The sequence below is a fragment of the Canis lupus genome, chromosome 2, assembly GCF_003254725.2.
Source record: "Canis lupus dingo isolate Sandy chromosome 2, ASM325472v2, whole genome shotgun sequence".
In the NCBI taxonomy this organism is placed as follows: domain Eukaryota; kingdom Metazoa; phylum Chordata; class Mammalia; order Carnivora; family Canidae; genus Canis; species Canis lupus.
Genome location: NC_064244.1, coordinates 19,734,242 through 19,761,096, shown reverse-complemented (window position 1 = coordinate 19,761,096; position 26,855 = coordinate 19,734,242). Strand labels below are relative to the sequence as shown.

Sequence of the window (26,855 nt, the reverse complement as noted above, 5' to 3'; positions counted from 1 at the left end):
AAATTTTCTTTAGTCTCCAAGTTCAATAAAAAAGAATTGATAGAAAATAATTCTTTTCCCCCTGAAGTCGTATCTTTGAGGAACAAATCAACAGAGACCTCCATCTCTGTTTCAACTCTTGATGGGAAGTTTTGGGTTTCTTGATTCTGCATTTATGAATATGGAAGTTTCTTAATGAATAGAAGGTGGGATTTGAACTCTAGAATGTAGAACCTGGAGAAACATGTTTCTCTGGGGGGATTTCCATTCACCTCTGTCCTTTACCCCTGCTCTGGGCCACAGTTTGATATTTTCTCGTGTTCTACTTCGTCACCAATCCTTAGTATCCTTTTCCAGTGGTTCACAAACCCCTGGACTTTGCTGAGTTTCAGAAACAATTGGGGTCAGGTCCCGGGATTCTGATTCAGAAAGACCAGTATGAAACTATATTTGTCCTACATTTTTTGCAATTTTGACATTGTTTAACTCTTTCTTTGTCTCTATTACTTGTCTCACCAAGATTATATAAAAATGGAGGGTGTAAAAAGAATGGAGGGTATAAACCACGGGATGTAATGTTTATATCTTACACAGCACTTGAACACCATCACCATGGCTGACTGAGCATGTAAATGGACAGTGAATGAACTTTCTCACCTCATGTAATACCAATATGATAACACCTTGCAAAAGGTTTGGTTCTTTCAATGGTTGAATTGGACCCTCTCTGTTATCAACTAGATTAGAAAGTTCAAGAAGTTGTAAGAGAGATACGGACATAGAATGAGGGCTGTGGTTCATGAAAATGGGCTGTTGACCTGCTCCTCCACTATTTGATTCTGTATTGCAAACTGACACAGTCTGGGTCCTGATCAAATTAAGATGGTAGGCAAATAGCCTGTAAAAATACAACTCATAGATCTACTCCTTATTTAATTTAATTTAATTTATTGATTATTATTATTTTTAAAGAATTTATTTATTTGAGAGAGAGAGAGACAGAGCATGAGCAGGCAAGAGGAAGCAGAGGGAAAGGGAGAAGCAGGGACCCTGAGATCATGACCTGAGCTGAAGGCAGATGTGTAACCGATTGAACCACACAGGTGCCCCCCTACATCTTATTTTAAATTATTCTTCAAAACCAAGGTTTCTTCCATCCCATTCAGTAGGAAAATGCTTTTTTTTTTTTTTTTCATTTTTCTAAGATGCTCTGGAGCTCCAGGGAACAGAGAATGTAAGCAATTCGGCTGTGATCACCTGGGGCAGCACCAAAGATATGCTAGTCTTATGACTGCAGGTCAATGGCATGGCACAGGTAAGTAATTCATGAACAATTATGAGCAGAGTCATATTATTGATTCCACGTTCAAAGTTGAATGCTTTCAGCCGTGGTCTTCAGATAACAATTACATTATTCTTATGTTTAAAAGAAATTTCCTCTTCCATATAGCAATCTACTCATGTAATAGCAATCATTGCCATATTGTAGGCAATTTAAGATTGAAAAAACAGCTGGAGTTAATATCTATTGACAATATCTTAGAACTTCAACCTGACCAGCTAGCTATTAATCCTCAGAAAATGCTCTGTTCTCCTGTCATTGCTGTGTCATTTCAACTGCGGTTTGCAGCTCACTAGCTGCCTCTGTTATGCACTTTTGCACAATGATTTGCTTATGGTTTTGGTATGAATAAAAGTCCTCTAGTTGGTAACAAATGGAGAGTGAGGCTTTCGAATTGGTTAAATGCATACATAGTGCGGCTGGTAAGGTCACAAGCCCTTCTACTCCTACCTTCCCATTGCCTAATAACTTCTCAAGAATTCTTTTTGACCACATAGCCCATGTTGAAGTACTCAACATTTGCCAGAAAGAAAGCCTGGTGAATTGACAAAACTGAAGCAATTACTGGTAAAATCTTACCAGAAACTGTGAAGGATTGTTTCAAACAGCAATCAACAGGACAGGGTATCATTTAGGGCTAATCTAAATAAAATCTTTTTCTGAGCCATTTGCCTGTTCACCAAGTGGACAGGAACAAACATAATGCAGCAAATCATGTCATGCAGGAATTGTAAACTTTCTAGTTTGGATTAGGAAGAATTGTAAACTTTCTAGTTTGGATTAGGAAGAAAGAACATGTTTCCGTCCTTTAGGATTTCATGACAAAACCGTTAAAGACCTCCAGTATATAATATATTCTTGAGAGAGGGAGAGAGTGAGCAGGAGAGGCAGGGAGAGAGTGAGAGAGAGAGAGAGAGAGAGAGAGAGAGAGAGAGAGACTGCAATAAGGCACTCCTTTCTGGCACTCAGATTCCAAGCTAGGAATAAGCAGAAACTGGGTGTCCAGAAATTTGGGCTACGGCTGTTGGTAAATGCTGGTGATTTGGGCCACTCTCTTTGGTTTTGGTTTTGGTCATGATCTCAGAGTCTTGGGATCACGGAGCCCCTCGTTGGATTCTGCGCTCAGCAAGGAGTCTGCTTGAGATTCTCTCTCTTCCTCTGCCCCTCCCCCTGCTCTCTCTCTCTCTTTCTCTCAAATAAGTCAATAATCTTAAAAAAAAATCATGTTTCCCTTGACTGTTTTGTCCTAATGATTTTAGTCCTGCTTCATAAAAAAGTTATTTTCCTTTATTTCAGCAGGACATGATGCCCAAAGTAATCGAAGGAATGTATGGTTATCATTGAAGACTGTATGGACTTGGGAATTCAGTAAGACTCCTCTCCTTAACTCAACTCTGAGATAAGAAGTAATGACTCAAAATCAGAGTGACCATGAGCAAATTGGTGGAAAGTAAGTAGTACCTGAAGCAGCATCTGGTGCATGGTTGGCACTCCATGGGTATTTGTTTAGTGAATGAATAAATAATGGTTTAACTAAAAAAAAAAAAAATAAATTGTGTACTGCATTTCTCCCTGGTTCAGGCATTCAAAACTTCCTGGCTTAGTGGTTGAGCATCTGCCTTTGACTCAGGTCATGATCCCAGGGTCTTAGGATGGAGTCCTGTGTCAGGCTCCCTGTAGGGAGCCTGCTTCTCCCTCTGCCTATGTTTCTGCCTCTCTCTGTCTCTCATAAATAAATAAATAAATAAATAAATAAATAAATAAATAAATAAATAAATAAAATCTAAAAAAAAAAAAAAGCTGGGGGTGATTTTGCCCCTAGGGGACATTGGCAATGTCTGGAGAGTTTTGTGGCCACAACTGGGGTGTGGGTTGCTACTGGCATCGAGTGGGTGGAAGCCAGGGATGCTGCTAGGCATCCTATAATGTACTTCCTATAAAGCATTCTATAATCCTACAATGATAGACCTCCCACAATAAAGAATTATCTGATCTGAAATATACTGAGATTAAGAAACCCTGCCTCATGTTAAAAGAAAAACTTCACAACAACCATTTCAAAAATACCTTTAACTTTCCTTCTATTTATTTTAGAAACAAAATTAAAGATTAAAGAAGCATTTTGTATTCCAGAAAACATGAAAGGAACTATGAAATTCTGTATTTATTAGTTAGAGTCCAAAGGATGTTACCATTTGATTTTCTATGGCACAATGAGCCAAATGAATTTTTTTTTTTTTTTTTTTTTTTATTGGTGTTCAATTTACTAACATACAGAATAACACCCAGTGCCCGTCACCCATTCACTCCCACCCCCCGCCCTTGAATTTTTTAATAGTTAAAATATGAGCAAGATTGCATAGATTTGGTAGGGGTTTTAATTTAGCTTATTTTTCTCCTCTCTAAATCCTTTCTAAACAAGGTCACAACATAGTATTTAAATAAATCACTGTTTCCAAATGGAAAAATTAATTTCCTTAGTATAAAAGAGATTTTAAAACTTTAAAATGCACACAATCAATGGAATTATCTGTGGCAGTGTGGGATGCCACCACATATAGATAAGCCAAAGCAGCAAAGAATCTACTAATCACACATATGTGTAACGTCACTGAGATGCATCCAGGCTGGAGCCAGTCCATGGGAACACCAAACAAGCAAAACTTTTTAGGGCCATCTCCCTTTTCCCCTCCTAATTGATTTCTATTTTGATCGTTTTGGGCATATGGCTCGTACTGTGCTCTTGTACTCACTATCATTCCACTAACTAATATTTACTGAAAAACTACTACATGCTGGGCACTGGGTATGATGTAGTGAGCTAAATAGATTTATTTGAATCGAAGTTACTGTCTAAACGTCTTAGGGACTCAAGATATTTAAATTGGCTTCACCTAAAAAATGAAAGAGTATTACCCAGCCACAAAAAAGAAAGAAATCCTGCCTTTTGTGACAACACAGATGGACTGGGAGGGCATTATGTTACGTGAAATAAGTCAGAGAAAGACAAATACTGTATGATATCACTTACATGTGGAATCTAAAGAAGAAGAACTCAGAAATAGAGTAGATCAGGTTGGTGGTTGCCAATGGTGGGGGACGTGGGGAGATGTTGGCAAAGGATACAAACTTCCAGCTACAAGATGAATAGGTTCTGGGTATCTAATGTATAATTAACAATACTGTATTGTATTCTTGAGAGCTGTTGAGAGAGTAGACCTTAAAAGTTATCACCTACCGTCCACACACACACACACACACACGTAATTACATGAGGAAATGGAGGTATGAAGTGACTTCAGTGCAGTAACCATTCCAAAACATATACATGGATCAAATCATCAGGTTGTACACCTTAAACTTACATATGTTACATGTCCACAATAAACCTGGAAAAAAAATGTCTTCACCTGATGGGAAAGATGACCAGCTGATCTTGGCTCAATGGCTCCATAGACACTTCTTTTAAAAGATTTTTAAAAATTTAAAATATTTTAAAAAATTAATAAAAATTTTAAGTTGAAAATGAAATAAAATTAAATCTAAATTTTTTAAGTGAAAAAATTCAAAGCTTTTTAAATTTAAAGATTAAGACATTCAAAAGTCCTTTTGAGACAAACTTCCAACTGAGATTTTGAGGAGAGATTCCCTGCAAGCCTGTGCAATGTTGTTACCTGGAGAAAGGTCCTGGCCCATAACCGTGATCTGACTTTTAGGACAGCGCTTTCTCCTCCTTCTAGCTGCCCCACTGCACAGGAGATCTGTAAGCACTCGATATTTGTACAATTCTGCAAAAAACCAATAGCAGTGGTGGCCCATCAGTGTCTTTAAATTGTCAACATTGAAGTCAGTTTATCTGCATTGTATTTTCTCAGAAGTCACCATCTAATTCATAAATTAGTCATTTAAATAACACATTTACCTTGACAATCAAGAGAAAACACAGCTTTGTAGTAATGATATGTCAGTTTTAGTAGTAGTGTAGAGATAAAATGGAGCATAAAATACAACAAAAATTTTAGGCTTCTTTTTTTCCTAAGGACTTAAAGCAATATTCCTGCAGCAGTGATTGGGTTGTTCTGTTTCCTCTTCTTTTTATTTTATTTTTTGAAGATTTTATTTATTTATTCATGAGAGACATACAGAGAGAGGCAGAGACATAGGCAGAGAGAGAAGCAGGCTCCCTGTAGGGAGCCTGATGCGGGACTCAATCCCAGGATCCCAGGATCCCAGATTCCCAGGGTCCCAGGACCCAAGGGATCACGACCTGAGTCAAAGGCAGATGTTCAATCACTGAGCCATGCAAGTACCCTGGATTGTTCTGTTTTAATTTCATTTCTCAGAACATGTAAAGATATTCCTGGTAGACATTTACAACACCTGACCCTGGGCTAAGCAAGCCCTGAAAAGGCTTCAGAGGAAGCTCCTTGTGTCTATATTATCTCAAAGACCCAGTGTTAACAACCCATTGACAAACATTTGCTCCAAAACATTCTTCTCTCTAAATTACTTCTTGGTTATAAAGCAGAATCTTCTTTGAGTTCCATGCTATTTTTAAACTAGTTTCTAGTCTTGCCAACTTATAATGGGTAACTCTTACCAAATGGAATGCACGTTCCAGGGAAATATTCATTATGATGACATTCTGTCTGCCAAATCCTATCTTCTGATTGGATCCAGTATGGAAATAAATGGACACCTCACCTCCACTATCTGTGTACCTATGTACAGGGTGTTACTTCTTGGATTGTTCTCCCTCACTGATTTGAATTTGATTCAGTGGGCTATGCTTTATTTATTTCTCATGTTTCAAGCACTGGGCTCTGGCCTGTTGATGCTCAGTATACATTAGTTTATTGAATATTACGCACAGGATTTAATGGAAGCATTTTACTTTATTTTTTTAAGATTTTATTTAATTTTTCATGAGAGACACACAGAGAGAGGCAGAGACACAGGCAGAGGGAGAAGCTGGCTCCCTGTGGGGAACCTGATGCAGGACTCAATCTCAGGACCCCAGGATTATGCCCTGAGCCAAAGGCAGATATTCAACTGCTGAGCCCCCAAGCATCCTGAGGCAGTTCACTTTAATGAAATTGCTAAGCCACAGAGTAACCTGAGGGACATACTGCCATGAGAACTTTTTTTGAGAACCTCAGAATTCTCTAAGAGCAAAGCAATCAGGGATACATATCTGATAAATTCCAGGGAGGTCAGATTTCTACATGCTGTTTCCAAATTCAGGTGGCTGGGCTGTTCCTATTCTACTAGGGTTGGGCGCTGAGGTGTCTGGGGTTTTGTGCCTCCAGCAGGAGTAGGAATTCTGGAAGCACTGCACTCAGGTCCCCTGTGAGGACCTTTGTGTTTATCTATACTTCATTACTGACATGCTATGTATCCCCAATCCTACCCTGTGGAGGCCAAGGAGGGGAGTGAGAAGGAGGTTATTCTTGTAAACTCCCTGGAGCTGTTGGTCCTGGTGAGCTAGCTCTGCTGGAGGATTCTGGAGAAGATGGTGCTCAGAATGAATCATGAAGGGTGAGAAAGAGTGACCTAGGTGGACAGGGACAAGCCCAGCGTGTGTTCAGAAGAAAGGAGAGAAGGGTATTTGGAGTCAGGGTGGACAGATGGAAATGAGAGAGGAAAGTCTAAGTGATAAAGAATTTTCCCATTTGGGCCAAGGACTTTAGATTCTATTCAGAAGGTTCTGTTTATGCAAGGGCTACGAACAGGTTTGGGTTTTAGGGGCAGGTGGTATGTGAGTCAAGAATGGTGGGGAGGAGAGCGAGAAGCCATGAGGGTGACAAGAGCTTGTTGCAAGAGTCCAAGTGAGAAGGAGGAGGTCCTTACCTGGGGCATGGGAGGGAGCGAGAAGACGAAGTATAGGAAAGTTCAGGAAGTAGAATGGGACAGTTGGTGACAAGCTGGAAGTTGGGATGAAGGGAGAGAGGATTGGAAGGAGCCCTTCTGGCTTGGGGAACTGAGTGGGTGGGTCCTGATACTACTGAGATTGGGAATCCCAGAGGAGAAGCACTTTCTGAGGGTCATGAAGATGGAGTCCTGGACATGTTGGGACTGGGGTGGCTATCAGACATCCAGGTGAATGTATACGCTGAGCCGCTTGAGTCTAGAGCTCAGTAGAGATGGCTAAGATGGCAGGAGGCACATAGGCATGGCTGGAGTTAATGATCTTGCAGAACCTCTTCCTGAAGGAGCGAAGTCAATAGGAGAGGGGAGGGGCCCGAAGATGGAATCTTGAGGTACAGGGATGTCTGCGAATGGGCAGAGAAGCAGGCCAGGGACAACTGTAAGAAGGCACAGGCCAACAGACTGGAAGAGAGCCTGGAGAGAATGTGTTTTGGGGAGGCCAAGGGATGGGATGGTTTTAGGAAGCAGTTCATAGCATCATATGCTGAAGAGGGTTTGAAAGATAAGGTTTCTGTAAGCGGAGTAGGAAAAAGGACAAGAAGAAAGCCTGGGGAGGAGGAGATGAGGTGGTCAGTACGAGAGCAGCAGGGGCCCTAGATGAGAAAGGCAAGGACATTCTTGGCGGAGGAAAAATTGTATTTCCATGCTATGGATACAAATTTTTCCTATGCAAATGTGGAAATTACAATCCAACACAAGATGTTGGCATTTTGCACTTTCAAATTCCTAATCAGAAACGGGATTCAGTAAGTTGTTTTTAACTAAACAAAAACCGTAGGCGGTCTTATTTAACTTTTGATTTTAGAATAAACTTCGTATAATCACTTTCTATCCAGAACTGTTTTGACTTGAGGACATGGGGAGGCGTACGGTTTGCAATTTTCAAACCAATAAGAGAATAAAGCATGAGTTAACAAAGTCAGATATGGAAATCAAGAATTGCCTTGCTCTCATCTGCTAGTAACAAGTTTCTATGATATTCAGGAGTTAAAAATCATTGTGCATTTAAAAAATCTTTTTTAAAAAGATTTCATTTATTTATTCGTGAGATATATATATATATATATATATATATATATATATATATATATATATATATAGACAGAGAGGCAGAGAGGCAGAGACACAGGCAGAGGGAGAAGCAGGCTCCACACAGGGAGCCCAATGTGGGACTCGATCCTGCAACTCCAGGATCACACCCCGAGTCAAAGGCAGACACTCAACCACTGAGCCACCCAGGTGTCCCTAAAAAAATCTTTAATGAGAAAACAGGAGGGAAAAAAAAATCTGACCCTACAACAGAAGTGCATATACTTTTCAAATGAATTTTAGTTATTAATCTCTACAGCCTCAGGGTGTTTATGAGAAATACACTAAAGCATAAATTGAAAAACATAAGTGAATCTTGATTTTCTAAATTGTTGATTCCCATAGGTGTGGACACTGGTTCTCCAGAGGGCTTTTATATTGGTACTGCGTTTTAGAATTCTATAGATGCCAATCATTGCTTTCTTTTTACAAAATTTATTAAATTTTATTGAGGTAAATTGACACACATTATATTGTTTCAATATTTGTATATATTGTGAAATGATCTCCACAATCCAGTTATTATTCATCATCACAGTTATAATTTTTATGATCTTTAAGAGCTTTTAAGATCTCCTCTCTTAACACCTATCAAATATGCAATATATTATTATTAAGTGTAGTACCATTCTGTATGCCACATGCACAGCTATTGTTTTCTATTCTATTATTTCTCCTGGAAGCTTTCTTTAAACAATAATATGTGGCATTTTATTAATTTATCCTAAGCTGAATAGCATATCACTTTCTGACTCTTAGGTTTTAAAAAACATTACCATACCATAAAAAGTTGCAGGGATTTGAATCAAAATCTGCCACCTGCCATAGCTTTTTGCCAGGTAACTTTAGGTACTTCTATTATAATAAACATTCCTCTCTTGATTTAAGTTTAACTAAATAAGTTAGACTTGCTTGATATACTTTTCTGTCCATTTCTGTGTTTGAAACTTTTTATGAATGTTACAACATGCTCAAGACATGAAAACAAATCATTTTAGCCTCTTTTAAGTGTAGTGTTTGGTGGTATTAACATTCACCTTGGGACGAGTGTGAGAATTGAACAGAAAATACTGACTCTTGAGTGCTCTCCACGGTTCTGCAAAGGGTTTACTAATAAGCTCAAAATCAATCTACCATAGCCGCCAACGCTAAGACTCTGCAGGATTTTGACCCAGGAAATCAGAAGGCCCCATTCTCATCTCTTCTGGACCAGCAGAGGAGTCTGAGATGCAGGGACATGTGTCAACAACCTCCCTCCACCCCCAGGACCTGCTGCTCCAGGCCTTTCCACACTCTCACTCTCAAGGTCTGGGGACATGCTCACATGGGAGCTTTGTGTTCTCCAAAGCACTACATGCCATGTTTTAGATTTTTATCATTATTTTTCTAACGTGGCCTGCATGGCAGGTTTAGAAGAGTGAAAACACTATAATGCAAATACTCCTTTGTCTGCATGGAAGAGTTGCTTTCACGGCTCATAACATGTACTGCCAAAACACGGCAGGCATATCTGAGCATTGAAACAATAGTCAAGTTCAAACCATCTGTGTTTGGGAGTTCTGGCCAATCCAGCCTTTCCTCTCTGATCTGCGCACGCTGAGATAACCAACTCACCAGGATTTTTGCGGGGCTCTGTCTGTGGGGCTCCAGCACCCCCACATCTCTCCTCCGGACAAGATGAGGGATGGTCGAGTTTCGCAAAAAGGCGCTCAGCTCGGGGGTGTCCTCTGGGGGGGTGGCGGGCTGCCAAGAGAAAGCAAGAGACAGCACATCAGTCTCATAAATGCTCATCACCTCTTCATTAGCCTTGAACTCCAGGCATTTCGTGGATAAGGAGTCACAAGAGAAGCCAGACCTGTCCTGATTTACCAGCAGTGTGTTCAACCCCAAAGTGAAATGCATGGACAAGGAACCAGCCTTCCCATTCTCCAACCATAGGAGCTCCTGAAGGATGGGGAATGCATCTTGGGAAAGTTTATCTGGTAAGGATCAGATTTTCAGTAGAAGTGATCTCCCCAGATGGAAGTGACTTTTCAAGCATGAGTCATTATTTTCCTGTTACTTTCCTTTTATCATTTATTCGTGCTGGGGAAGCTCAGGAACCTTCTGTGTGGTGAGACGGATCCTGAGGTGGCAGGAAAGTGAGGCGGTGGCTGTGGGGAAACAGCCTGACGTAGTCAAGGACCAAACATCAGCACGTCTAAGCCCCATGCTCCTGGAGTTGGAAGAAATGCTCCTTCAGGAGTGAATCATGTTCTAATAAAAATGACTTTTGCAAAGCATGCCACATGAACACTGTGCTGTAAGGGGGGTTGTTTTGTGAGTGTTCTAGAACTTATGATTTTATCTCAGGCTCCATGCTGGGTACCTCTGATAGCTGAATAAATATTTTGAAAGTGCCTGTAAGTCACACATAATATCCCATTAAAAGTCTTCATTTTAGACTGCCTGAATATAGAAACTTAATTTTCTGCTCCTGCCCCAAGTCCCTCCAAACGCACGTTCTTTTACATAGTTTCTCTTTGTAGTCACAGGAGCAATAGTAGTATGTTCATTTCTATGGGATGAACAAAGATATTCCTATATTGTAGATGTAAGAAGTACCACAAAAGATGAAATGATCATGCTCAGCCTGTTCTAAGACCCTAGGAAAATCTACGGGATAAACAGAAAGGTAAGAGTCCAGATTCTGTAGTATGCCACGAACAGCCCTCTATATACTGGCCTCAGCCTACCTCTCCAGCCTTGTTTCTTACCAAGAGCCCTCTCCATCCTGCCCTGCAATGTATAGAACCACTGTCCACTCCTGACATGCACCAGGATGATTCCTGGGCCCCTGTTTGGCATTCCACATGGTAGCTCCATTCCCCCTTATGCACCCATCAAGCTGTGCAGTAACTGCCTGCTGACCAGCCTGAGTTGCCCAGCAAGGAAATGTAAAATGATAAGCATTGTGTCTCATATAACATCCAAGGAAGTATCAGGAAACAGGGAGAGAAAGAAGATCCAGTGAGGAAAAGTAAAATGGGAGAAATCAGATGTAACAGACAATCCAGGAAAGTGGGAAAGTGTGAACCTAGGGAAGTCTAAGGAAAAGAAAGTTACAAAAATAAAGGAGTGACTAAGAATGTCAAATTCTGCAGAGGAATAAAGAATGAGGACTAAAAGTAGTCATTGTATTTGTCACAAAAGAAATTATGGACAGATGATCCAGCAATTCCATTCGGGGTATTCATCGGAAGAAAATAAAACACTAGCTTGGAGAGATTTTCAGCAGAAGTGATCTCCCCAGATGGAAGTGAGATCGCCTCCATGTTCACTGGAGCATTATTTATAGTAGCCAAGATATGGAAGCAGCCTAAGTGTCCATAGATGGATGAATAGATGTGGTGTCCATGCACGCATATATGCACACCAATATTATTCAAGCATAAAAAAAGAAGAAAATCCTGCCATTTATGAAACATGGATGACCTTGTGGGCATTAAGTGAACCAAGACAGAGAAAGACAAATACATGTGGAATCTAAAGAAACAAAAAAAGACCACTCCAAACCAAAACAAACCCCTAAACTCGTAGATACAGAGACTAGATTGGTGATTGTCACAGTTTAGGGGGGCTGGGGAGGGGGCAAAATGGGTGAAAGTGGTCACAAAGTATAAACTTCCAGTTATAAAATAAATGTCTTAAGGATATACTGTACAGCACAGTGACTATAATTAATAATACTGTGTTGTATATTTGAAAGTTGCTAAGAGAGTAGATCTTAAGTTTTCAACACAAGGAAAAGCATTTGTAACTCTTTGTGGTGATGGATGTGAACTAGGCTTACTTACCATGGTGATAATTTCACAATGTATATAAATACCCAATCATGTTGTACACCTGAAACTAATATGCTACATGTCAATTATATCTCAATGTAAAACGAGAAAAAAAGAATTTGTAGATGCCCTTTACCGAGCAGAGGATTGGTATGTGTGGAAAATGATCTGCAGAAGCCAAAGGGTGAATGCATTCAAACAAATGAATATTTGAAAAAATAAAATTAAATCTTTATCTTATTCTTATATTAAGGCAATTTTCCATGGCTCAGAGATGAGATGCAGCCACGTCTTCCAAATAAGAAAGCACCAAAAGAAAACAAAATAAAACATAGATGCTCTTAGTTGCTATTTATAATGGAAACAGAATAGTAATATAAAACTTTGTGGGCATACATAGATTACTTGTTAAATGACATTTATGCATAAGACTACTGAACAGTTTTTTGATGTAGAGCTACATAGAATTCTAAAAAATACAAGATCTTAGTAAAGGGAATAGGCAGGTTATAAAATAGCATATATAATAAGATTGTATTTTTAAATTAAAAAATGGATGTATATTTAACTTGTATATCTAGAAATAATCTGGAAGAATAATCATGTAAATATTGCCAGTGCTAGAGATTTGATGATATTAAGAAGTTTCACTAACTACTTTTCAGGTATGATAATGGGTATTATAGATTTTTTAAAAAGTTTTTATTTATTTATTCATGACAGACACACACACACAGAGAGGCAGAGACGCAGGCAGAGGGAGAAGCAGGTCCATGCAGGGAGCCCGACGTGGGACTTGATCCCAGGTCTCCAGGATCCAGGGTCTCCTGAACTGAAGGCAGTGCTAAACCGCTAAGCCACCTGGGGTTGCCTGGTATTATAGATTTTTAAAGAGAATACTTAATTACTGGCAATATACAATCAATTGGAAAAGTAAACCAATGCACACATAAATGGGAAATTAACAGTAAATGGGTGGTGACATAATTAGAAATTAAAAATTTTCTTTATGTTTTATACATTGCCTGATATATTCTTTTGACAGACATTTAGTACTCTTTAATATGAAAATTAAAAAAAACTCAATTGTAATAAGAGTAAAAGAGAAATAAGAAAGCAGGGATAACAAGTAGAGTATGGCTAAACATGAAAGGGAATAGGGGCTCATTCTTGGAAGGAGATTCGGATCCAAGTCATTTGCTTATTGTTTTGAAGAAGCAGGAAATTTAACTAAGTTTCTGGGGTCCAAGGAGGGAACCAGCAGAGAGGAAGAGCTTGAAAATATAGGAAACGGGATACTTGATGTAGCAAAGTTAAATTTGGAATCCGAAGAAGACCTTTCCTTCCTCTCAAAGTATTGGGTAGGATTTGAGGATGAGAAAGAGACAATTAGAAGTGTGTGTGTGTGTGTGTGTGTGTGTGTGTGTGTGTGGTGGGGGTTGGGATTTGGGATGGCGAAAAGGATCCTTTGAAGATTCTCTTGCTGTAAGGTCATCTGCTAACAGTGATGCCAGAGAGGCTGGATAGGAAGTCTGAGAACAGTAGTGAAGGTTTGGAGAAGCCAATGAAGAAACTGCTAGGGGGGTCATCAGGATGGTAGAGGGGCTCCTCCAGACGCTGGATGTCCAGTGAGCACTTCCCACCATCGATGTGTCCTGGTACTTCAGGTGAAGGGGCAGAGAAGCCAAATTATGGGACTGTACCTGATCGAGATTTATGGAACAGGGACTTGAAAGGATAGAAGGGAAGGGAGGTTAAGTAAGAGAAACTGTAAAAGAGCGTTTCAACCGACTCATCATGGAATCCAGACTTGTCAGGAAAGAAAGTCTGGCCAAAGGCAGTCTTGAGAGTCAGGTGGGTGAGCTAACTAATAGAAAGTTTTCACATCAAAGAAGAGAAGGTCTTGTGGACAGAGGAAGTGAGAAAGTTATAAAAATAGGAGATTGCATTGGAGGCTTGGATGTTGACTTAAACACTTTAGGGACAGGGTGACCAGAAGTGATGTTCACAGCACTGGGCTGTTGAACTACATAGATTGTGAGGTGCAGACCAGCCCCACGGATGCTTGAACAGTAGGAAGGAGTGGTAGGGAAGGAGTGCCAGCCAAAGAGATGCTCAAGCATACACAATGGTGGACAATCTGAGAGAAAAGCTCTTATAAGATTAAAATTTGAATTGAGATAGAAAATTGTGAAGATCTCTAAGATTCCTTTATATATTTTATGTGTGTGTATGTATAGTTTTTGCTTTGATATTTTCATGTGTAATTTCTTTTTTTATATGGGTCCTTGGGAGATATGTTACAGAGTTAACTCTATCTAACCAAACTACAGGGGAACAGATACTGGAAGGACCTATGGAATGTTCCTTTATTCCTGTAGTAGTAGCAGTAGTAGGAAAATAATAGCCCAAAGAGAAGACAACTCTTCAGCTTCCTGTGTGATGGCATCAGATGCAGCTTGTGTACAGATAAAGAACACATTTGTGGTGGCCGCTGGTCCATCATCATTTACAAATATTATGAGCAGTCTCAGAGGGCTTACTCTGAGCCAGAGAATGAACGTATTACACAGCAGGGGTTGATAAAACATGCTTCTTTCTTTTCGTAATATTATTTTACAGATAGAAGAATGTCCCTCCCAACCACCACACTGAGAAAGTCTTCGAATGGCTTACAAACCAGTTTTCTAAAGTGGCATTCCAGAAATTATTTCAGAATCTAAAACAAAACAAAAAAACCAAAAAGCAAAATGAACAAAAACTAAAAAACAAGGATGAACTTATCCAAGAAATGTAAACAACACTTACAGCCTGTTTTCTAGATGAACTCTTGGAGCTTCTTTCACAACTGATCATGAACCCACGGGTCATGTTTTTCCTTAATCTGAAACCCTGAGAGGTGAGGGCCTCTTAGCACCCGTCTTAGGCAGGCATTCAGTTCAGAAAACAATTTGCTAAGTGCTCTGAGAAGCTGGTGATAAACACTCAAGTATCTTCCTCAGAACAACTGGAAAACTGCTCCTTTCTGCATTAAGGAAATAATTGTTAGTAAATATGGTTTTTCCCCAGCTGTTACTCAGATTTTGACTCCAACAGGAGTTTCCTATTTGCATGACTCTTGACCAAACTCTTCACTCTGGGTAGGTTTAAATTTATGAGTTAAAGAGATACTGCATAGCTGGAATGTGCAATACTGGTGAAAATGCAACTTTTGAAGAAAATAGTTGGGTGCAATGAGATTAAAGGTTCTTTGAACCTGAACAAACACAACACATACTATCCTCATCTTGTTTGTGATTTGTCTTTGGATTTTAGGTATTCCTAATACACAAAAGATGGCAGACTTTTCCTCAGGTAATTCTTTGTCTATAATTAAATGGGAGTAGAGACAATCACAGGAGGTTGGGCTACCATGTCATTTTCTTCAAGACATAAATGTGAAGGATTTATCAGGAGAGGAAAACACACACACACTTTTTTTTAACATCCTGAAAAAATAATAGATTCTCTCTGTTGGTGATTTTGAAGCTTCTGTTAGTTGTTGGAGATGTGTTCTTACATTTTAAAATTTCCATGAGAACCTGAAGACCATCTTAAAGAGAAGATAAGGCAAAGAGAAATTGACCCTGGAGAGTGTAAGCCCTTTGGTGGCTGAAAATTGGACCAATACGCACTGTTAAAAATAAAAAGTGAATGAAAGTCCTTTATCAGGGGGTGCATGTAAGAGAGAGAGAGAGAAATGGAGAAAGAGACAGAGAATGCAAGTGGGTCGGGAGCTATAACAAGTGTCCCTGCATTCTGAATTAAGAAAAACAGTAATTAAATGGAGGCCATTTTGAAGGAAAAGAATTCTCTCAAGGGTAAGACAAAACTATGCAAATTTGCTAAGTCAAGCCAAGGCAAGCCAAGGCAAGCCAAGCCACAGTCTGTGTTCACCAATTTTGAAAAAAACAAACACAAACCCCCACCCCCCCAAAACTAGTTGCAGGGCTATAATCCTTGATGGATGGTCCCTGTGTTTCTGCTTCCATGTTTGTACTATCTGGTTGCAATTTGGGCTTCCTGTGAGAATGCTCTTGTTTGAGACAGTTGTAACCTCCTGCTTTCCATGGCTCCAAAGCCCATTCTTCACACAACATTGGCTTCTCTCTTGTCTACCACCCTAATCTAGCCCCTATCAGATCATTTGTACCCCGGCTCCTTTCTTGAGTGGGCGCCCAGAATGTGGTACTGGGATCCTTGTGTGTGTTGAGGCCAGCACCTCGCTGGTCCTCCCATCCTGGGTACAGCCTGACATTCCACAGCCCTCTCTCCCGCTTCTTACACTTGGCTGTCCATGATGAAATCTTGCCAACTTAAAAAAAAAAAAAATCCTTCACTCTTTATGCAGCTTTGGTTTCTAACTAGTGTTGGCTTTTTCAACTACATCTTATCTAGGGATCATCGCCTGTCTGGAGGACTCTCCAACCCCCAGGATAAAGTCTACCCAAATAGGATAATGGATAGTTTGAAATCATTATTTTACTGCCTTTAGAATGGTTGAGAAATACTTTATCCAACTCTAAAATTTTATTCCAAGGAGGATCTGGAATGAATTAGATTTAATGGATTGGTCAGAATGCTGCAGACAGTTGAATGTTTCACAGTTTTCGATGGTAGAATATGCAGGAATCGCCACATTAAAATCCTCTATCTCTGAAGCCTGGAGCCAGAACCTTCATGGCCATCTGCTTCTGCCCCTTCGTTCATAGAAGGCAGAGAAATGAACCTGGTGAAGTGAAACCATCATAGGAGGAACAGAAAACCAAGCACAGCAATCATTTCACTGGGAGGTGAAATGAAAGCAGAAGCAAATGTACCCAAGGCCCTGTCCCGCTCTCCGGCTTGCCTGCACTGGGTACTACAAGAGGCTGTGTGGCTCACTCCCTTTTCTTGAACCCCATCACCTGTGCATGCTCCTATTTCTGTTCACACTGGGGAATTGGAACAGTGTCAATAAAGCAGGCTAAGTGAATCCCCATGAAGCCTGATAGGAGGCAACTATTAAAAAAACTCATAAACTTCTAGTGGCATCCAAGTTATGTCTCCAATTTAGTCACTGATGCTCTGTATTTAGGCAGTGAGTGAGGTGGGTGTGGGTGAGAACTTTTGCCCACTATTTCCTCTGATCACGGTGGTGGCTGTCCAAGGCAATCTGCTCTTCATACCTTGGAGGGATAACTCAGCTGTACCAGTCACCACTGTGAAAAGTGAGTCCCGTTCAGAAGTTGAAGGCCTATGTGAGGAGAGTCGCATTTGGAATGCCTGTTGAATTTATAGCTGGGTTGTATTTCGGAGGATTTTAGGCTAGATGTTTGGCACTCAGGATACATCTGTCTTTAGAGGCAATCTTTTAAATTGTGGCTCAGTTTTCAGGCCAGCCCACAAAAAACCCTACTTTATCGACAATATGGCTTTGATGAGTAAAACTATGCATTCATAATAAAAAGTAAAGCCAAAAGGTTGCTGAGTAATTAAAAAAAAACACCACATTGTGTTAAATACATTAGTTCTATTAAATGCTAGCAGGTTTAATTAGGTGGATATGAGAAATTATTTTGAGATGTGGGATTTTGCAGGGAATATTCAGGAAATTTCAAAGGTTTTAGAGTTGGTGGCATTCTTTCCTTAGAGCAGATGGCTGAGAAAATGCCTCTAAGGAAATTTGGACAGTTGCTTTTTCATCAGCACATTCCCTTAGACATTGGTAGGAGCTGCAAAGGAGCAGTGAAGTAGAGAGCTCCTTCCATTGGTTGAGAAAAAAAATGAGGATATATATGGGGAAATGACAAAAAAGATTTATGTGACCCAAAAAGAAAGAATTTTGCTGTGCGGAAATCAGTTGATTGGCTATAGAAGCAAATGTGGGGAACTTGAAAATCCTCCAGAGGATACTTGGGAGAGCTGAGGTGGCAGTCTACCCTCTCAGAGTCCCACAGCTGGCCTGGGATATTTTGGTGGTTTGTCCAGTGGTCACTAGAGCATCCTCAGAAAGGACTTGTAGACCTGCTCATAGATGTAGATGTTTCAAGAGGCATTCTGTTTGTAAAGAAGTTGTAGAATCAAATCATAAGGAATTTGATCTTAGTGGATAATAAGATTGAATAGTAGGATTTACTTTTTGCCTATAGGAATGTATTTTGCCTCCTTTTTCCTTTTATTAAACCTACCCTTTCTCTGCTTCTTAAAGAATTAAGTTTTTTTTTAAAAGCTAGATGTTTAGGTATCTATATTTTTTAAAAGTATATTAATTTTTAAATATATAAAATATTTGGGTTAAATATGGGTTAAAAATGGGTGAAATGGGTTAAAAAATCCCAGCAATCAGCTTTGATGTAAGAATCTGAAATTGATACCTAAGTTAAAAAAATTTCTCAGATCTATTCTAGAAGATAGATAACCAAATAGAGTAAATAATTTGTTCTTTACTAATTTCCAATTCATATTTAAGACAGAGAATAGACTGTTTAGCTTTGTATTATCTAGGAAGAAATAAATTTCCAAGTATGTTTATAGGAACTTCACCAATAAATTAATGTCCTAAGAAGAAAATAATTTTCAAGTACTCTCAATTTGTTGGTACCTACTTATATAAAACATACTGATAATTAATTTTAAAAACTTATTTATTGATAAAAATCTCTTTTTGACTCTCTGGGTTATACACACTAAATGTAAGTAGAAGTGCTTAGAGGACCTGAAAGTAAAAACATTTCAAGTTTTTCATTATTCTGAATTTCAAGAGTTCATGAATTGTTATCATTTGTCATTTTGGGGAGCTATTCCTTCACATTGTAATCAAATCTTATATTCAATTTCCACAAATTGAGAGTTTTACAAATTTATAAATTGAGAGTTTAGGTCGCATTTTAAAGATTACTAGCCTTATATTTTTTATTGAAGTCTATACTTCAAAGAATACCCGGGTGGTAGGGACTGCAGGTGCCTAGTGGCTACCAACACCCAGTTTGCATGAATCTGTCAATGTTTAAGGCAAGTGATCTCTTGGTATCCTTCCTGTAAATGACTATTAAACTGCAGCAAAGAAAAAAGAATTCACAACCAACATGATGCATATCACACAAGTTACATAGTATCTATGAACATACATAGTGTTGGATATAAAGCAAACATTCAACTCCAGAGTTTAGAACTTCCCTAGGTGTCTGTGCTCCAAGGTTAAAGAGAAACCTTTAACCATAGGACATGTGAAAGCTTTAATTGCTTCAATGTTATACATTCCCTTTGAAGATGCTATTTTTGCTTTTTAAATTTTTAAAAAAGATTTTATTTATTTGAAAGAGAGACAGAGGGAGCACCAGCAAGGGGAGGGGCAGAAGGAGAGGGAAAAGCAGACTCCCTGCTGAGGGTGGAGCCCAATGTGGGGCTCGATCTCAGGACCCTGAGATCACAAAGTCAGACACTTAACTGATTGAGTCACCCAGGGGCCCCAGAAGATGTTATTTTATAATCCTTGAGGATATTAAAATCATCTCAATGAAGAACCAAAGGAGAGAGGAAATGGACAAAAAATTTTCCAGGGAGGAAGTATTTGAAATAATTTTGTGGAATACAAGTGACTTTATTTATTATTTCCTCATAAAGAAAGAGACTTGTCCTATAAATCCTTTAATACCGAATCCCTTTTAGTCTTCCTCTCTTGGAATAAAAGGCATGTTGGGTTGAAGAAGAAAGCGTTTCATAACTGGCAATGTCCCAGTGCCTGCAGTTAGAGTAGAGGCAGACCCGTGTTCCAAATGGTTGAGTTAGTATTTCATGAAGCCTGCCCTTTGCTCCATTTCCAATAGAGACACTGTCTCCCTGAGCTACTAGACAATGTCGATTCTTAAATAAAGTTCTCTTTTGAGGATAACATCTGGTTAAAAGGTTTTTTTTTTTCTCTCCCCATTCAAATGTGACATTTTCAAGGGTTTATGCTAATTATGTTCTTTTCTTCCCAGAAGAAACTTAAAGCCAGATTTGGATCTTAATCTGAAGGGGATCATCAGCTCCTTGGACACTTGAGCTCCTGGCGAGTCTGTGACCAGAAAAGCAGCGTGGATGGCAGGTGGGGATTGTAGAGAGGCTGAGTTTTAGGTCCCCCAGACCCTGCCTCTTAACAGACCCCAGGTGACTGGATAAGCTTAAGAATCTGAGAAGCACTTCTCTATAAGCTGCACTAAAGAATGTGATCCAGAAATTTCCAGTCTAGGGGTTCTCGGGGGCACTGAGATGGCCTTTGGCAAATTATCGCATTTCTCCACTTAGTATTGGCAACATCTGGAAAAGCCCACTTGGCAAAGATCCTTCTATCTTTTGGCAATGTACCAAAAGGACTCTAAAAATAGCATTTTGTACGAATTCTCCAAAACATGACGTGTCTATTTATGATTTTGGTTTGATTTGTGCTGCTAGTCAAACCATATGCAAAAGATACCTATTAAAGTAGGCTAAATAAGTGACAGGTTACCATGAACAATGAAACCAGGAGAAATTTAAGTTTTCTAGGAGTGACATTTTAAGTTAGGTCTGGCATTTTCAAAAATATTTTATTTATTTGAGAGAGAGAGAGAGAGAGAGAGAGAGAGAGAGGTGGGGGAGGGGCAGAGGGAGACAGAGAAGCAGACTCCCCCCTGTGCAGGGGGACCAATGCGGGGGCTCAATCCCAGTACCCTGGGACCAGAGCCAAAGGCAGATACTTAACCAATTGAGCCACCCAGGCGCCCCTAGGTCTGGCATTTTAACCATAAAATTAAAAGAAAAAGCCTGATAGATTATCTCCAAAATAACTTATTCTTATAATTACTTTGCCTTAAAAAAATACAAGCCACAGTTTTAATTTTTTTCCTTACCATAAAAAATAAGCAAAACAACCAGTTAGACCAGGCTCCTACCTTTATATCCTGTGGGTTAATATCAGGATTTGTTTGACACCGTAGAGGTCCCAGAGTTTGGACATGAAAAATGTAGAGGAGAAATTCGTCCCGGGCAGAGAATGGCCAGCCCACTTCCAGAAGGGTGTCGCTGATGGTACTTGGTCCAATATTGTGCAGCTATAAACAAGGAACATGTCAAGTAATGGCACAACACAAAACAGGAAGATGAAATCAAACTCCATGTACTTCGTACCCATTCTAAAAGACAGGTATGTTTGGTTTTAATGCATCTGGGCTGTGATGGTGGCATTGGAAAATAGAATCCATGTAAGCAAGAGGAGCTCCAAAAGCAATAAGTGCTGATGCCCAGAGAAGACTCTTCATTCTGGGAACCTCTAAGGGCAGACTTCCTTAGCAAAGACCACATTAACCATGTCTGGTAATTGTGATGTTTACCTTAAATATATATTAATTTCATCGCAGTGCTAGAAATGCAATTTTAATTATATGCTTTCAAAACTAGTTATTCGTTCTTTACATTGAAATCTGCCTTCTTCCTGACTACTGACTTGCCAATTGCAACCATATGGGATGCACTTTCTTTCACCCCCTGGAAAAATAGTTATCCATCAAATGCCAAAGATGGCCCAGGCTCAGCACAGTTCACTTCAAGTACACATTTCAAAGCTGAGCTCCTTCTGTTTTAATCAGTGGATCTCCAAGAAAGAGAGGCCAAATCTCATAAAGAGATGAGCATTTTAAACACATGAATCTTGTACTCACAGGACACCAAAACAGCTTGGGAAAAATCACCAAATGTATTTAAATTTATTGTGGTTTTGAAAATTCACTTCAAAGCTGGCAGGATACTTTTGTCTTTTTTTCCTCCACAGTTCTGATAATTATAATGATCAATAAAACAATTTATAATTTGGTTTTGCTTATTAGGTGGCTCATTTAATTCAAATTATCAAAGCAACATGGCATCCACTGGTAACAGTATATTTTGAGACATGAGGATAGCACATAGGAAACATGTGATGATTGCTTTGTCACCACTGATTATTACCCTAAAATTTTATGATCCGTTTATGCTAAGATTAGAAGCAGGGCTGCCCTGAGAATGATTGAGTTTGAATATGTTTGAAACTTTGAAGTTTCACCACTCTTAAGCAGAGTGGTGCACACAAGGTTTAATAAATTATTCAACAGCATTTTTTTTCTAGCAAGGTTCTTAATCTGAGTGGCCTTGGGGACTCTGTTATCCTTTTGCTATCAAGAGAGCTTAGGGCAAAGCTTTGATCCAGCTTTGGATGGGGCTTCTGATTCTGAACCACAGGTTGGGCAGATGACAGAGGTTTTCATGTTGATGCTGTGCAGGAGTTGACACTTCTTTCCCCATATGTAAACAGCTCATCAGTTTTGAAATGACTTCATTGTTAACCTTCGAGTATGTTAGTCATGTCCCTTGTAGCTTCAGATGAAAGTCACAGTCAGAATTATTAGGTCAGTGGAGTGTGTTACATAGGAGAAGGACAGACAGCAGTACAGAAGAACGGGCCTCAAACAGAAGATGGCTTTTCATGAGCTGCTGGTTTGCTTCTGGGAAATATTTTACTAATCAACAGACTATTTCAAATCTCAGAATAAGTTAATTCCTCTGTGTGTGTGTGTGTGTGTGTGTGTGTGTTTGTGTTATATGTGTGTGGGTTTTTTGTACAATAGTGAATACTCCATAAATTTTTCTCTGTCTGGTACCTTCTGGTTGGTGACCTTTATTTTAAGAGATGTGTAGGTTTTAAGGATATTTGAAAATGTAGGAAGAAGCAGAAGCAAAATAAAGTCTAGGGAGCTAGTCATTTTTATGCTTAAGCTGTACATTAAAGATTAAAAAAGAGGAAATAAGGAACATTTAAAAGGGAATAGTAACAAGATAAAATATTCTCACTACATAATGACTCTCATCACTAGAAAGCAAGTGACTCATACTGTACTCCCCCCCCTCCCCACTGCAATATGATAGCATAACAGCACAAATCCAAGCAGTATATACAGCTTAGATCTTAGATTGGTGTCTTTTAAAATACTATGAAGAGTTTATTGGTAAAGAGCATAAGAATAAAGTCCTAACACAACTTTAAGATAGATAAAAGCTACCTCATAAATATGTTCCACCAGTGGACCAATTCCTTCCTCTTTGCGGGGCTCCTCTTCTGGCTCCCAGTTATGAATGGGCAAAACAATCTGCGGAGGGTGGGATACTCTGAAACATGGAATGTTTTGTTAATTGCTGATGATGACACAGTAAGGAATGGTTCACTAGTGTACAGGATGCTAACAGCAATGAGAAAAAGTGGCCTGCAATTTACTTGAACAGATATTGCCTATATGGAAAAAGGTATTAAAGCTGATGATCAGTAAAATAACTAAAGGAATAGCAAAGGATCTGAAACATCCACTGGAGGCTTTTAATACCTGGCCTCTAGCTCAGAGGTGGACTATTTTATAGCATTTCACCTCTTGAGCACTAGGAGGGAGAGCAGAGAGTCTTTCTGATTTGAGATGAATAATTTAACATATATACATATAAATGTACACATCTATCTATAGGTCCTGTGTAAGTGTAAGACTGTGTGTGTGTATAGGACTTACATTCCCTACCTTAAGCATGTCAAGAAATGGGACTTTTTGTGGATAAAAGTCTAGAATTTTGTGTTGTGTTAAACATTGGGTTGTGAAGAAATGTAGTTTTGTATTAAATACTTCAGAGCAGAAAAGTGGTCACTTTATATTCCTACTTAGATTTCTTTGGTTTTCCCTTAATGCAGCCATACCTCCCCCAAGGCCAGGCCAAGAGCCAAAATAAAGCCTGATTGAGTTCTAGAGTTGTCTTCTAGATAACTCAAGGCTGAGAGACACTTAAATGATGTAATCATGTAAGTAGGATATTAACACATAGATATTTTTTGCCTGTAATTTACACCTAGTGAGCACTGGCTGAATGCAAGGCACTGCATGGCATTATTCTACATTAAAAGCTGGTTCCAAACCAAATTGTTATTTTTGTATAATCTTCAAAAGGATACTTCTCAAAAGAACAATGCTTTTTTTTTTTTCTAGCAATTTTTAGGTGAAAGTATCTTTAAAAGAATTCCTAGACCTTAGCTAAAAGTAACTTCAACAGAGAATCTCTCTCGGCAATCAGATGTCTCAAATGCCCCTTTAAGGGCATCAGTAATTAATGCAGCCTCTAGCAATGTCAAATACTATCTTTATTTTCGCCTTTGAGTAATCTCTTTCTCAAGGACGAAGCAAAATTTATTGGACTAAATACTGACCCAAGGGCAAGTAATTTAATTTCTATGTGTCCCTATTTTCTCATCTGGAAAATTATGATAAACTCTTTGGATTGTATACCACAAATTATTGGAAAACATCTCAAATGATCTTGATCAAAGTTAATTTGGCTGCATTGTCTTCTGGGGGTGTGTGGAAGAAGTATATTTTTTAAATTGACAACCCACAGAAATGCTACTAAATTACAAAAACCTTTGCTTTCATCCTTAATGGGCAACTATTAAATTATAAGTGCAGGGCACAGGCTTGCTGGGCTGATACCTCAACATTCCCTATGCTTATATTGGTTTGTTGTTATGTCATGCTCCCCTTTCTGACTTGATTTGATTAAATCATGTTCAGATCAAACATCAGGGACCTGGTAAGAAGAAGAGTACAGAACATGGAAGGTTCTTTTCATTCAAATGAGGCCCAGGAAGTTTGGGCTTCTGGGGGTCTTCATGATCTAGTCACCCAAAGCTTTACTTTGCTCCTAGCTTGGCAATGAGAGTTGACTTCATCATGCTCCACAGCCAATGTGAGGCTCTAAGGAAAACTTTTTTTTTTTGATAGAGAATAAATACAGAACAGAAGCTGAGCACATTTTCTCTGAAAAATTTGTTCTTATGGCCATCAATCCTGTAGGATTGACTGGTCATAAATGCTCCCATGCCACAGAATCATAAATATTTCGACCTTGACAGGTACTATGGAGACAGTGTATTCAATACTTCTCATTTTATCCATGAAGGGAAAATTGATGTTCAGAAAAGTAGGAGTTAATTGCAGGTGAAGACTTCAGCTCAGGTTAATTCAGTACTATTCTATTTCCAATATACAGTTGACTCTTGAAAAACATGGATTTAGACTGCACGGTCCAATATTTTCCCCATATATAAGATACAGCACTGTCATTATTTTTTCTCTTCCTTATGATCTTCTTATTAGCATTTTATTTTCTCTAGTTTACTTTATTGTAAGAATACAGCATATAATACATATATAAAATATCTATTAATCAACTGTTTCTGCTATCAGGAAGGCTTACTGTTAATAGTCCTGGGGGAGTCAAAAGTTGTATGCACAGGGGGTTGGTGCCCCTAACTCTGCCTTGTTCAGAACTCAACTGTATAATGTACCACAGGAGCCACCAAGTAGCAGCGATTTTAGTAAAGACAACTTAAAGAAACATTCTGCCCCATTTCTGTAAACAAAATCAAATAGAAACCTGTAAGAAACAATCTATTATCGGTCATGGCAAAATCATTCAAAAGGTATGGGCCACAAAATTCAGTTATCTACTAAGACTTTTTCAAATCTGGGGAAACCATGACAAAAAATGGCTCCATGGAGATTCCACATAAATAAGTGAAACATTGTTCACAGTTTTCAAAATTTTCATTTTTGTTTAGAAGGAAGGAAGAATATAATCAACTTTTAGCTGAGATAAAGAACCCTAACTGAATAGCATTCACATTCTAGGGTGGAGGATAAAACATTATTCCATGGAGCCCCCCACCCCAGTGATAAGAAGATTGAGGTATCAATGGTAATGCTAGATGTTAGGAAAGGATTAGGGAAGAAAGGAATTAGGTTTCTGGTAAGTTAAAGTGTATGCAATTGGAAGTTCAAGTCTGATGCTGTGCTAGTATGATATGAACCCTATTCTCATAATCCTGTTTTCAAACACTATTAGCCTCAAATAGACTTCTATTTAATGTATGGAACAATGTTGGCTCCACCTGCTATTACCAGTGTTTATACAGACCATGGTTGTTGATGATGGTAGTCTTTTTTTTTTTTTTAAGATTTATTTATTTATGAGAGAGAGAGAGAGGCAGAGAGACAGGCAAAGGGAGAAGTAGGCTCCCCACAGGGAGCCCAATGGGGGACTTGATCCAGGATCCCAGGATCACACCCTGAGCCCAGGCAGACGCTCAATCGCTGAGCCATCCAGGCATCCCGACTGTTTCTTAATCAAACTCACTCAATCCTGATTATATTACAGAGGACACAAATTTATTACTCTTTGTGAGCTAAGTACATGTGGTGCTACCTCTTGTGGCTAAATTTACTTCTTACCGACTTAATGCTAAATTAATCCTTTGAGCCAACAAATGACATGTAAATCTGCTGAAAGACAGTGTTGACACTATCTGGCTTTGAAATAGCAGAATAATTCTCAGTATTTTTTTCCCATTAAAGAAATAAATCCATTTGAGTTTATTTTTAAAATTACAAAACAACGCTAAACTAAAAAAGAACTGCTAGAGACAGTGTGTGATAAAATACATTGGAATAAACACAACTGGGGAAAAAAAAAGAGATTTCTGAAAACTGAGCATGGAAGATTTTCAACACAGTAGCTGTTTGTTCCCTGAAGAATTAAACATTAAAACTAATATTTTTGCTAAGTATTTGGAATAAAGAGCTTTACTTTGC

General features: G+C 39.0%; 1 protein-coding gene and 1 long non-coding RNA gene across 2 annotated transcripts in view; one reads left to right on the top strand and one right to left on the bottom strand.

Moving 5' to 3' along the window:
* The window catches only part of ITGA8 (integrin subunit alpha 8), a 168,814-nt gene that overhangs the window by 16,400 nt on the left and 125,559 nt on the right, over nucleotides 1-26,855 (bottom strand). The window contains exons 24-27 of the mRNA XM_025445066.2: nucleotides 23,235-23,340; nucleotides 21,096-21,254; nucleotides 9,953-10,081; nucleotides 4,996-5,109 (exon numbers count right to left, since the gene is read on the bottom strand). Coding sequence (XP_025300851.1) covers nucleotides 4,996-5,109; nucleotides 9,953-10,081; nucleotides 21,096-21,254; nucleotides 23,235-23,340 — 508 coding nt within the window. The remainder of the gene's footprint in view (nucleotides 1-4,995; nucleotides 5,110-9,952; nucleotides 10,082-21,095; nucleotides 21,255-23,234; nucleotides 23,341-26,855) is intronic.
* Nucleotides 1,178-20,269, top strand: LOC112658819 (uncharacterized). Its single transcript, XR_003135989.3, has 3 exons — nucleotides 1,178-1,294; nucleotides 2,618-2,771; nucleotides 20,163-20,269. It is a non-coding gene; the product is annotated as an uncharacterized LOC112658819 (long non-coding RNA).